Raw genomic sequence first — 10272 nt, forward strand, 5'->3', positions numbered from 1 at the left:
CCGAAATCCACAACCTCACAAACCACGCAGCGGAGGCGACCCACAAAAAACACGCGCGGCAGAGGCAGCCTGTGCGCGCGTCCTCATCCTCTTAATCCCCGCGGATTCGCCAGGGCAATCTTGCCAACGCCGTGCTCCGGCGCCGAATTCGTGCTCTGCAGGTCCAATTGCGCCCCCGCCCCGCCCGCTGCGGCTGCGCCTGGAGCTCGAGCTGATTAGCGCGGGTTGCTCTTGCTTGATTTGGTTCGTGTCCGCGAAGCTGCGAGAGCTCTTGGGATTGAATTTGAGGTTGAGGCCTCCGGGGTCGGAGCTGAAGCCGCGGATTGCGTGTTTTTCTGCTCCGGGTTGCTGATTGGAGAGGATTGGATTGGGTGGGTGGTTGAGGGTCCGCTCGGTTTCCGGCGACCATGTCCGTGCCGGCGATGGCCGCCGTGTACACCAGCCCGCCGGGTGCCATCTACGCGACGCCGGAGCACGACGCGGTCAGCTCGCGCGGCCCGGCGCCGTGCGCGGCAGCGGCGTCCCCGTCGGCAGCGACCTCGCACCGCCACGCGGGGGGCCTGTCCTGCCTCTTCTCGTCCCCGTCCGCGGCGCCGCGCGCCGCGGCGCACGAGGAGCTCGGCGCGCTGTGGCACGACAGATCCGACGAGCCGGCTGCCGTCGTCGGCGTAGGCGCTGGCTTCGGCGGCGGGGGCTACTCGCACCCCCAGTCGTCGTCGGCGTCGCCGTCGCCGTTCAAGCTGCGGGACCACCTCCACCGCAGCCCGGCGTCGCTGTTCCACAGCCCGGCCTCCTCGCCGGCGTCCAGGAGCCCGTCCGTTTCCTGGCTCGCCGGCCGCGAGCGCGACCGGCTCTTCTCCAGCTTCGTGCGCAACGCGCTGGGCTCCTGCATTGACTACGCGCCCGTCACCAGCCTGCCCCTGGGCGTCCCCGCGGCCGCTGGTGTCGACGCGGCCGAGCTTGCCTTTGAGCTTGACGAGAACCTCTCTGCCGCGGAGCCGTCCTGCGAACCTTATGCTCATGAACTCCTCGCCGGTGCTCAAGCTCGCCACCGCATCTTCCGCGACGAGCTTGTGGTCAAGGCCTTCTTCGAGGCCGAGCGGGCACACCGTGGTCAGGTAAATTGTGGAACCCCTGCTTCTCGATTAGCATCTTGTATTCTTGTGTTGTTGTTAAACCGAATGGGCTTTCTGCTTTGGTTATGTGATCAGAAGCGGGCTAGTGGTGATCCATACCTGCAGCATTGTGTGGAAACTGCAGTGCATCTAGCCAAAATTGGCGCAACCGCGACTGTCGTCTCTGCCGGCCTTCTCCATGACACAATTGATGATTCGTTCATGGACTATGATCATATCTTCCGGATGTTTGGTGCTGGTGTGGCCGATCTAGTTGAAGGGGTATGAACTTTTTGGTTACTCTTTCTTGATCATTATTTTAGATGTGGGGATAACTTCCCCTGTAGTTTACTGAAGGTTTTGGCTGGATTTTCTACTAGTTATTCAAGTTATCCAGATTACCCTGTTTAACTTTAGAAGTCAATGAGTCATGCGCTCCTTTTTCTTAATGTATGGATAGCTTTATGCCTTTACTACTAAGTAAACAAAGTACTCGGTGACCCAAATTCTAGTGTCTTGACCTTGGAAGCTTCTTCCTGACTGAGCAACTTATTTGTTTATAAGCTGTAGGCCATATCAATCAACTTGTGATGAAGTTTCTTAGTTAACAAGTCAAACTATTCCATTCTTAAACCTTTGTCTTTGTTTTGTCAACATTATTTGTTCGAACACCACAAATTAGACATAGTTTCTCAACTCAGTACCAAGAAAAGAGGCAAGAAATCTGGCCTGTTTCAAGTGTTCAACGTTTTCTGTAACATGCCCCCCAAATTTCGTCAGCATCTTTGATCATTCAACCACAAATCAACAGTTCTGGCCTTCATCATCCACAAGAAGTCACAAGTGGGCAACCACCTCTTTCCTGATCACTGTTTGAGAGAAATTTGATATTGTTATATATGTTATCACTTAATCCATGTCACACAATTTCATGAATGGATACACATAAATCTTTTATTTCTTTTTCCTTACGAATACATTGTGTCATCTTTTCTCAGTTTTAATCATATCCAGTTCATAAAAACTGTGTTGCTATTTCTGCTGCAAGCTCATGGATTAATAATTATTTATTCAGGTTTCGAAGTTAAGCCATTTGAGCAAACTTGCTCGGGACAACAATACTGCAAGTAGGACGGTTGAAGCAGATCGCCTGCACACCATGTTTCTTGCAATGGCTGATGCACGAGCTGTTCTGATAAAGCTAGCAGATCGTCTTCACAACATGAAGACGATAGAAGCTTTGCCTTTGGTTAAACAACAAAGGTTTGCAAAAGAGACTATGGAAATATTCGTGCCCTTGGCCAACAGATTAGGAATTGCTAGCTGGAAAGACCAGTTGGAAAATATTTGCTTCAAACACTTGAATCCAGAGGAGCACAAGGAGCTTTCCTCTAAACTTGTGATGTCTTTTGATGAAGCACTCCTTACGTCTACTCTTGATAAACTGGATAAAGGTCTCAGAGATGAAGGTATTTCATATCACAATCTTTCTGGGAGGCACAAGAGTCTGTACAGTATATACTCCAAGATGATCAAGTATGTTGTCGTTCTATTTGTTAATCTATCTGCAGTTCAGTAGTTTTTACAGTCGGCATTCACAATACCAACTCTTAACCGTGCCTGTGATTTTTACAGGAAGAACTTAACAATGGATGATGTCCATGACATCCATGGCCTGCGGCTTGTGGTTGAGACAGAGCAAGATTGTTATCGAGCACTTGACATAGTCCACAAACTGTGGCCCCGAGTCACTGGAAGATTTAAAGACTATATATCACATCCAAAGCTGAATGGGTATGCAGAACAAAAGTTTGATTGACTCCTGAAAAAACTCTACTGGAAACTTTGCTAATTTACCACTTGCAGGTATCGATCGTTGCACACTGTTATCATGTGCGAGGGTGTCCATCCATTTGAGATCCAGATCCGAACAAAGGAAATGCATCTCCAGGCAGAATATGGATTTGCCGCACACTGGAGATACAAAGAAGGTGGTTTCAGGCACTCCTTTGTGCTCCAAATGGTGGAATGGGCAAGGTGGGTGCTCACTTGGCAATGCGAGGCAATGAGCAAAGAGCGCCCCTCAGCTTTAGCCAGCTCTGTTGGGATTAGGCCACCATGTCCTTTTCCCCTGCATTCAGAGGATTGCCCTTATTCCTACAGCCAGCAGTGCAACCATGAAGGTCCCATATTTGTGATCATGCTTAAACATGATAAGGTAGGTCTTGTTATCTCATTTGAAATTTATAAATGGTAGAATATATCTGCAATAACAAAACTGTTGTCATTTCTGATTTCTGATGTCTGACAAAACTATATCTGCAACTCAGATGTCTGTCCAAGAGCTCCCGCCAAACTCGACTGTAGTTGATCTAATGGAGCGAGTCGGGGCCAGCAGTCCAAGATGGAGCCCTTACAGCTTCCCACTAAAAGAGGAGCTGCGACCGAGGGTTAACCACAAGCCCATAAGCGATCCAAACCGGAAGCTCAGCATGGGTGATGTGGTGGAGCTGACGCCTGCGCTCCCGCACAAGTCGCTGACTGAGTACAGGGAGGAGATCCAGCGTATGTACGAGCGTGGCGGGTTCGCCCTCGCCACCACCCCGAGAAGCTGACACCCTCGTGCCCCGTAACCTGCTGTTGTACAATATCATGTAAATATGAAAACTAATTTCTTGCAGCAGAGAAAGCCCAGATGAACAAAACTCCCAACTGAATTAGTGTTGGGGGTGTTGATCCCAGGACACTGCTGTGCGTAACTCTTTACAAGTTGATGAAATATTGAAATGTGCCTCGTATCATCCTCCAAGATTCAGGGGAATACTCAGGAACTTGTGGTGTCCTTGTGTCACACTGTCACTTGCACATTTTTTTGTTGTGCTGCAGTGTCGCTGTTTCTGAACTTTCCCGGGAAAGGATGGCAGATACATGATACATCGATTTGGCTGGTATTTAAACCATGCTGTCCATGCGTGCACTTTGTGGAGGAGGATTCCTCCTATTCTTTCGGCAGAATATTCTTGGCGTGGTTTCTGCTGTCCATGCGTGGTTTCGGCAGAATATTCTTGTGTGGGGCTGTTTCTGCTGGACAAATTTGGGTCTGATTGGTTTCCTTCCGGTCGCAGCCTGGCTCGCACCGGTCATGCAGGCCCCCGTTGGCCAGGCTCCCGAGGTGCGATTTGGTTCGCGTTTCTCCGGGAAACGACGGGAAACGAAGGTTATATAGCCGCACCCCGGAGCCAAGCACCACGATCAGCTCGAGGCTACATGCGGGGAGCTTGGCCGGAGGGTGTTGCAGCGAACCAATCACCCGTTTGTGCACACTCAGCGGGTGGTGGATGAACCTAGGATTGTGCAGACAATGCTGTGGATAGGAACCAAGCAGATCACCAACAGGTCAAAAACCAAGGAAAACTCTAAACATTTTCTGCTGGAGAATCAATAAAAAACCAACGTGTCACCAGGATGATCCTGATAGGCCTACCTCTATTGCCATCTGCGCTACGCCGCTACCTGCCGAGGAACCATGATGCTTCAGCTTGCCATGCATCCGCCGCCTAACAGGTAACACAGTCGGCATGGCCGAGGCGCCCCCACCTTGCGGCGTCGGTGACGGAGAGGATTGGCGCGCTTCCCGGTGATGTAGTAGCCGTTGCAACCAGCAGCCAGCGCCGGGAGGCTCATGGCAGGGCACCATCGCCGCCGCACGGCCCACCGTGAACAGGAACAGCGCACTCAGGGAAGTCAGGGGCTCAGGGCACAGGGGTTCGACGAGGGAGGGAACGGCGGCCGCCGCCGTGCGCACACAGCCACACGCCCACGGACGGGGCAAAAGGCGGATCCGAAGCTGGAGCTTTTCCGCGGCCCGGGCCGGCTGTGTGCTTGCTGAGCGTCGCGAAGCTAGACCATAGGAGGAACCCGAACCACACGGGCCACTATAAAGCGAAAGCCCATTCTAGCACAGTCCTGCAAATCGAGCATCGCTCGGCACAGCAACCATGCGCATGGCTACCGAAAGTCCATTTGATGATGACCCACTGAAAAATGTTGAATAAAAAATTATTGTCCAACATTTTTTTACAAAATAGGACCAATATTTTTTAAAAAAAAGTTGAACCAACATTTCTTAAAAAAAGTGGAGCCATCATTTCTTTAAAAGAAATTGGATCCAACATTTATTTGAAAAAAATTACACCAATATTTTTCGAAAAAAGTTGCGCCAACATTTTAAAAAAAAATTTGAATCCAACCTTCTTCTTTTTCTCCGACTCCGGCCAGCGAGCCTGCGCGCGGGTTGGGGTGGGCCGTCAAGGGTGGCAGGGCCGACCGCGGCGGTTACGCAAGCAGGGATGGAGGGGAGGAGGCTAACGTTTAGGTTTGATGCAGATTTGACGGACCTCGTTTCTTACATGAACCTCGAACGAAGCTAACTAGAAAATCTTCCGGAAAATGGATAAGAATTCCGGGGCAGCAGGGGTGCGATTATGGACTGCATGTTTGGCCCAGGTTGATCCACGTGTCGATTTGAAGATTTCGGCCCGTGAAAAACAGTAAATGATGTAGAAGAAGGCTCAACGTGTCATTTAGTCATCTAAACTTGGGCTGGGCTACGTGCATGGACTTCGGCCCATGAAGCAGGAGCAGGAAAACATAGGACTTTGAGACTTCGACATATGTTGCTGTCAGTCGCTTCGTGAGAAACAAACAGAAAAAGAATATTGAGAATTCGTATGGCTAAAGCTAAAGTAACCTTGAAGTGAAAAATTTACATACTTTTTTTTCTCTCTCTCCCCTGATGCGACTGCGAGCAAGATCGAGATGACCATGGAAGCATACAAGAAAGTGCTATGCGAGGAGAAAGACAGGAGTTAACCTCACCCAAACGAATGATATGTCGCCGTCCAAACCTCCTATCTTAATTCCTCGAAAGAAAAAAAAAACCCGCCTAAACTTATGGGTCAAGATATCTTATTAGTCAGAGTAAGAAAAACTTCTCACTCTAACAAAGATAGTATACACTTACTTTCCAACACATTTCCTCTATTTCTTTCTTGATGAAACGTTGATCCAAGCACTTCCTTTCAGTAAATCATGTGCTCCTACACAATCTTCTCTTTTCTACTCTAGTGTTCTTTCCTTGTCATGCACTCATCCATTTCAAACTGATCATAGCCTTAACCGAAAGTAACATAGATAAAAAGTGTGTGGAGAATCTGACATGTTCAACGTGCAATGTTGATTATCCATCTGTCTCATATCACACGGAGGAACCTGAAAGAAACCCTTGTCCCTCTATGTTTCTTCCGCTTCGAATTTGTGTTTTGACCTGGAATTGGAGGAGGTCCCCAGAGCATTCACTAATAGAGGAGTGGGAGTTTATCTCCAAGAAAATATATAAAACAAAGGGAAACAATATCGAAGCAAGTTATTGGTCAAACTTAGTCAACCTCTGCTTTGTGAGGTGCCTAGACCTTTACGTGAGAAGTACCTCCAAATCAAAAAGTTTTTAAACTTATACTCGATGTTGATATTTTAAACGGAAATGGTAAAACAAGATGGTTCTCATTTATTTCTAACATGATATCTCGTTTTCGAAAATGCAGGATGCAGTGCGTATGTTGGAAGCGGATTTGCTTAAGGAGAAAGAAGAAATATACCGAAGGAAAAGTAAGAACCAAGGATGAAGAAGGCAAGAACGCGAAGACAAACATATGATTTGATCGTCGAGTGGTGGTACTCTGACACCATTAAGGTTTATTGGGATGAACTATGAAAGTGGTGGCTGTTGAGATTAGAGGGAATGCAAGAGATGGTTGGTCATTGGCTTAGCGACACACCTTGGCGGCAAGTGTAGGATGGAAATGATTGGTTGTAGGAAAGATTTGTCATAGAGGTTAGTATGGACGGGGCTTGAAGGTAAGTAGGAAGGTGATAGTTATTGGTGATGATATAGAAGCGATGATCAACAATAAGGATCTTTGAGCTGGAGGCTATTCAGGGACCATTTGGAAGGGCTTATCCCAAAATAACTTCACCATTGAAGTCAAAGTTGGTGAAGTCAAAAATAGTGGCTTCACCCAACTTCTAGTTTATTTTAGCCTCGACTTACAAAACGGTGCTACAGTACCTCGTTTTACGTAAAACAGTTGAAGCCGAAGTCGAAATAAACCCTTCCAAATAGGACCTCAATAGGTAAATAGTGAAGAAGATGATGGATAAGTGAAGCTCGTTGAAAAAGTGGCAACGTGATCGGTTGATGGGTTCACTGCTGAAATTATAGCTACTGCTAGTTGCATCCTAAATTAAATAATGGTAAAATGAGCTTAAGCCAAACCTTTTGAATATCTAACAATTAAATCAATATGTTTTCTACAAAGTTTCTACAACTGTAATAAATTTTAAATTTCGAAGAAATTTCCGGCACGAGCGAGTAGCACGCAGTAAACCTAACCTAAGATTTGCTTGGTGGCACGCAAGAAAAGGCGATAAGAAGCGATAAGCCTTGTCAGTTAGGCATCGCCATCACGAAATAGTAGTTGCTTCCCAAAACTAAGTTAGAAAAAGCCACGGAAACAAATCTACTCGCCGCGAAAGCCTTTCCTTCCTTCCGATCGTCCCGTCCCTTCGCGCCCCCGACGCTGCGTGCCTGCGCGTGGCGACTCGTCGGCCCGCCGCCCCCCCGCCTCGCGATCGGGGCCGTCGGTCCCGGGCCGGACGGATGCCGGTGGACGTCGAGGCGGCGATGGCCCCGCCCCCGCCGGCGTCGACGTGCAGCTCGTCGTCGATAGGGAGGGACAGCGACGAGTGCCCGCCGCCGGGGAAGGAGGAGGAAGGGGAGGTGCAGAGCGCGTTCACGGGGGAAGGAGGGGGAGGCGGCGGCCTCGCGGGTTTGGAGGCATTGGAGGAGGCGCTCCCCATTCGGTGAGTTCTTGCCAGTTTATTTGATTCGTTTATTGCGCTTGAGGGAGTTTTTGTTTCCTGATCTGAGTTGCGGAGGAATAGTTGGATGCTAATTTGTTCCGTTGGTGAATATGGGTTAATTCCTAAAAATATGAGTCAGGGATTAGCTGTAGTTGTTACTGTGTGAATTGTGATCTGCTGTTGTTTTTTGGGCGATGATATGCACTACACACTGCTATTTTGGAATTTATGAGTATTTTGGAGATGTTAACATTGATGAGCAGGGAAATTTGAGATTGAAGTAGTCTTGGATGTTTGGCAGTGAATTACTAGTTGCTTTGGGTAGCAGACCATACTCTGCTGTTATGGTCTAGCTTGGTTGTAGGTTTTTCTTGTTTATTCTGGATAATTCTGGCGTGTCAAATTTATGTGGTGAGGAATGCTCCAATATCTTCTTTGACCAGTGATTGAAGAAGACTAGTTACCTTTTACATTTGTGAGATGAGAAGTATTTGCATATCATAATAAATAATTATGCAACCATCTCAACAAGTTTAATGAATGATCAGACGTTTTGAAAGCTAAATGTAGAATATTGAAATGAATTAATCTACCGGAATATCTAGCGTGGAAATGCGTGTGGTAATCATGGCACATTTTGGTTGAATTATTAAGTAACTGAAAAGGACCTGCCTCACATGGTACCAACCAATCTTAAGCAGCAACTTTCGATGGAGAAGGACTGCAGTGGTTTGAATGTCTCTGAGCCACAGAAAATCAATTATTGGCTTATGAAGCACCCCCACAGGCCACAGTATCATCCATACACAAAGTACAAGTACAAACTCTTCTTAATAGTACATGAACGCAAAGGTTGTCTGTTTGGTTTTTCCCCATAGCATATCCGTTCTCGTACCAGGTCTGGAATTAGCATATTTTAAATGTGTTGTTTTGTCAAAACACAACCTTTGCTCTCTCAAAACTGAGATTCCCTGCTATCTCTATGACTACGTATATTTTAAATGTGAATTAGCATCCTTAATTCTTTATTATGTGGTGGGATATGTTTCCTGATAATATTAAGCAAGTAACATTGTTATGTTATTGCTTTTGCGTGGAACATTGTGATGGGTCTTCTAAATTCAATCATTGTGCATACAGATATGGATGCCCGCTGCATCCATGATAGCTTCGATATATTGCCTTTTTGACGTAGAAAATCTTTTCCTTGGGCAGGCGCAGCATATCCAAATTCTACAATGGTAAATCCAAATCCTTTGCGTGCCTCAAAGAAGCTATAACATCTTCTGGTTCTGCAAAAGACATCACTAAGGCAGATAATGCATACTCCAGAAAACGGAAGAATCTTCTTGCCTACAGCATCATGTATGGAAATTCACATGAAACAGCAGCTGCTCAGGTTTATGAAACTGCGCCTCCTAAGAGGCTTGCTAGTTTGAGCAGAAACTCTTTGGCAACCTTGGCTAGTATCAGTTCGAGGAGCAGCAGCAGTATCAGCATTGAAGAGAATGAGCTGCCTGAGCAGCTACATTCTCCACTCTCACCTGATGATTTTATATCCACACCACGATCAGGATCTTTTGCGCCTAATGCATCATCTGCGCCTATGAGGTCGTTGTCAATGATGGATTTGCATTGTCTGCATAGATCAAGTTCCTCGGTTCGTCTCAAAGAAAAGAAAGAAGATTAGATTAAAGTTTAGAGGATTTTCCAGTTCCTTTTGTTATCTTTTTGCCTCAGGTTTCTAGTACCAATCTTCTCTAATATATCTAAAGTTGGCATGAAGGTTTCTGGATAAATAAGCGAGCACTTTGAGTTTGGTGAGGAGGTATATGTGTGTTTGTAAAATAGTTGATTATAGTCTGTTGTAAATTAACATGATGTACTAACATGGATCGCGTAAACTGGCATCTACTCATGTAACGACCATCAGCTGTAAATTAACAAGATTTTCTAATGCATTTCCCACTGCTTCTTCATGATGTATAATTTTTTTTAGCGAACTTCCTCATGCATAATTCAAGAATTCAATCCAGTAACCTCGATAATGGCATGGTTGGAGATTGTCTGACTGTACAGAGCCAACATGAACCTAGTCCATAAAGATACTGGCAAGTGGCAAGTGACCTGGAATTCTTTTACAGGAATGCATGTTGATCGATCGACCAATGCTGATCTTTGGAACTTCAAGGGTGAGCTTCATTGATGTGTATTGATACTGAATTTTGTCTGATCA

The 10272-nt window shown here is 46.7% G+C and overlaps 2 protein-coding genes across 2 annotated transcripts; both read left to right on the forward strand.

The window, feature by feature from the left end:
- Positions 1 to 3855, forward strand: LOC101778986 (probable GTP diphosphokinase RSH2, chloroplastic). The gene is made up of 6 exons (XM_004973563.3): positions 1 to 1118; positions 1212 to 1397; positions 2191 to 2651; positions 2751 to 2909; positions 2982 to 3333; positions 3446 to 3855. Exons 1-6 carry the CDS (start codon positions 408 to 410, stop codon positions 3728 to 3730), a joined length of 2154 nt encoding a protein of 717 aa, XP_004973620.1. The 5' UTR covers positions 1 to 407; the 3' UTR covers positions 3731 to 3855.
- Positions 3856 to 7667: 3812 nt separating this feature from the next.
- LOC101779391 lies at positions 7668 to 10018 on the forward strand. The gene is made up of 2 exons (XM_004973564.2): positions 7668 to 8036; positions 9252 to 10018. The coding sequence occupies exons 1-2, from the start codon at positions 7834 to 7836 to the stop codon at positions 9724 to 9726; spliced, it is 678 nt and encodes a 225-aa protein (XP_004973621.1). The 5' UTR covers positions 7668 to 7833; the 3' UTR covers positions 9727 to 10018.
- The last annotated feature ends 254 nt before the right edge of the window (positions 10019 to 10272 follow it).

Source organism: Setaria italica, chromosome VI (assembly GCF_000263155.2).
Source record: "Setaria italica strain Yugu1 chromosome VI, Setaria_italica_v2.0, whole genome shotgun sequence".
Classification (NCBI taxonomy): Eukaryota; Viridiplantae; Streptophyta; class Magnoliopsida; order Poales; family Poaceae; genus Setaria; species Setaria italica.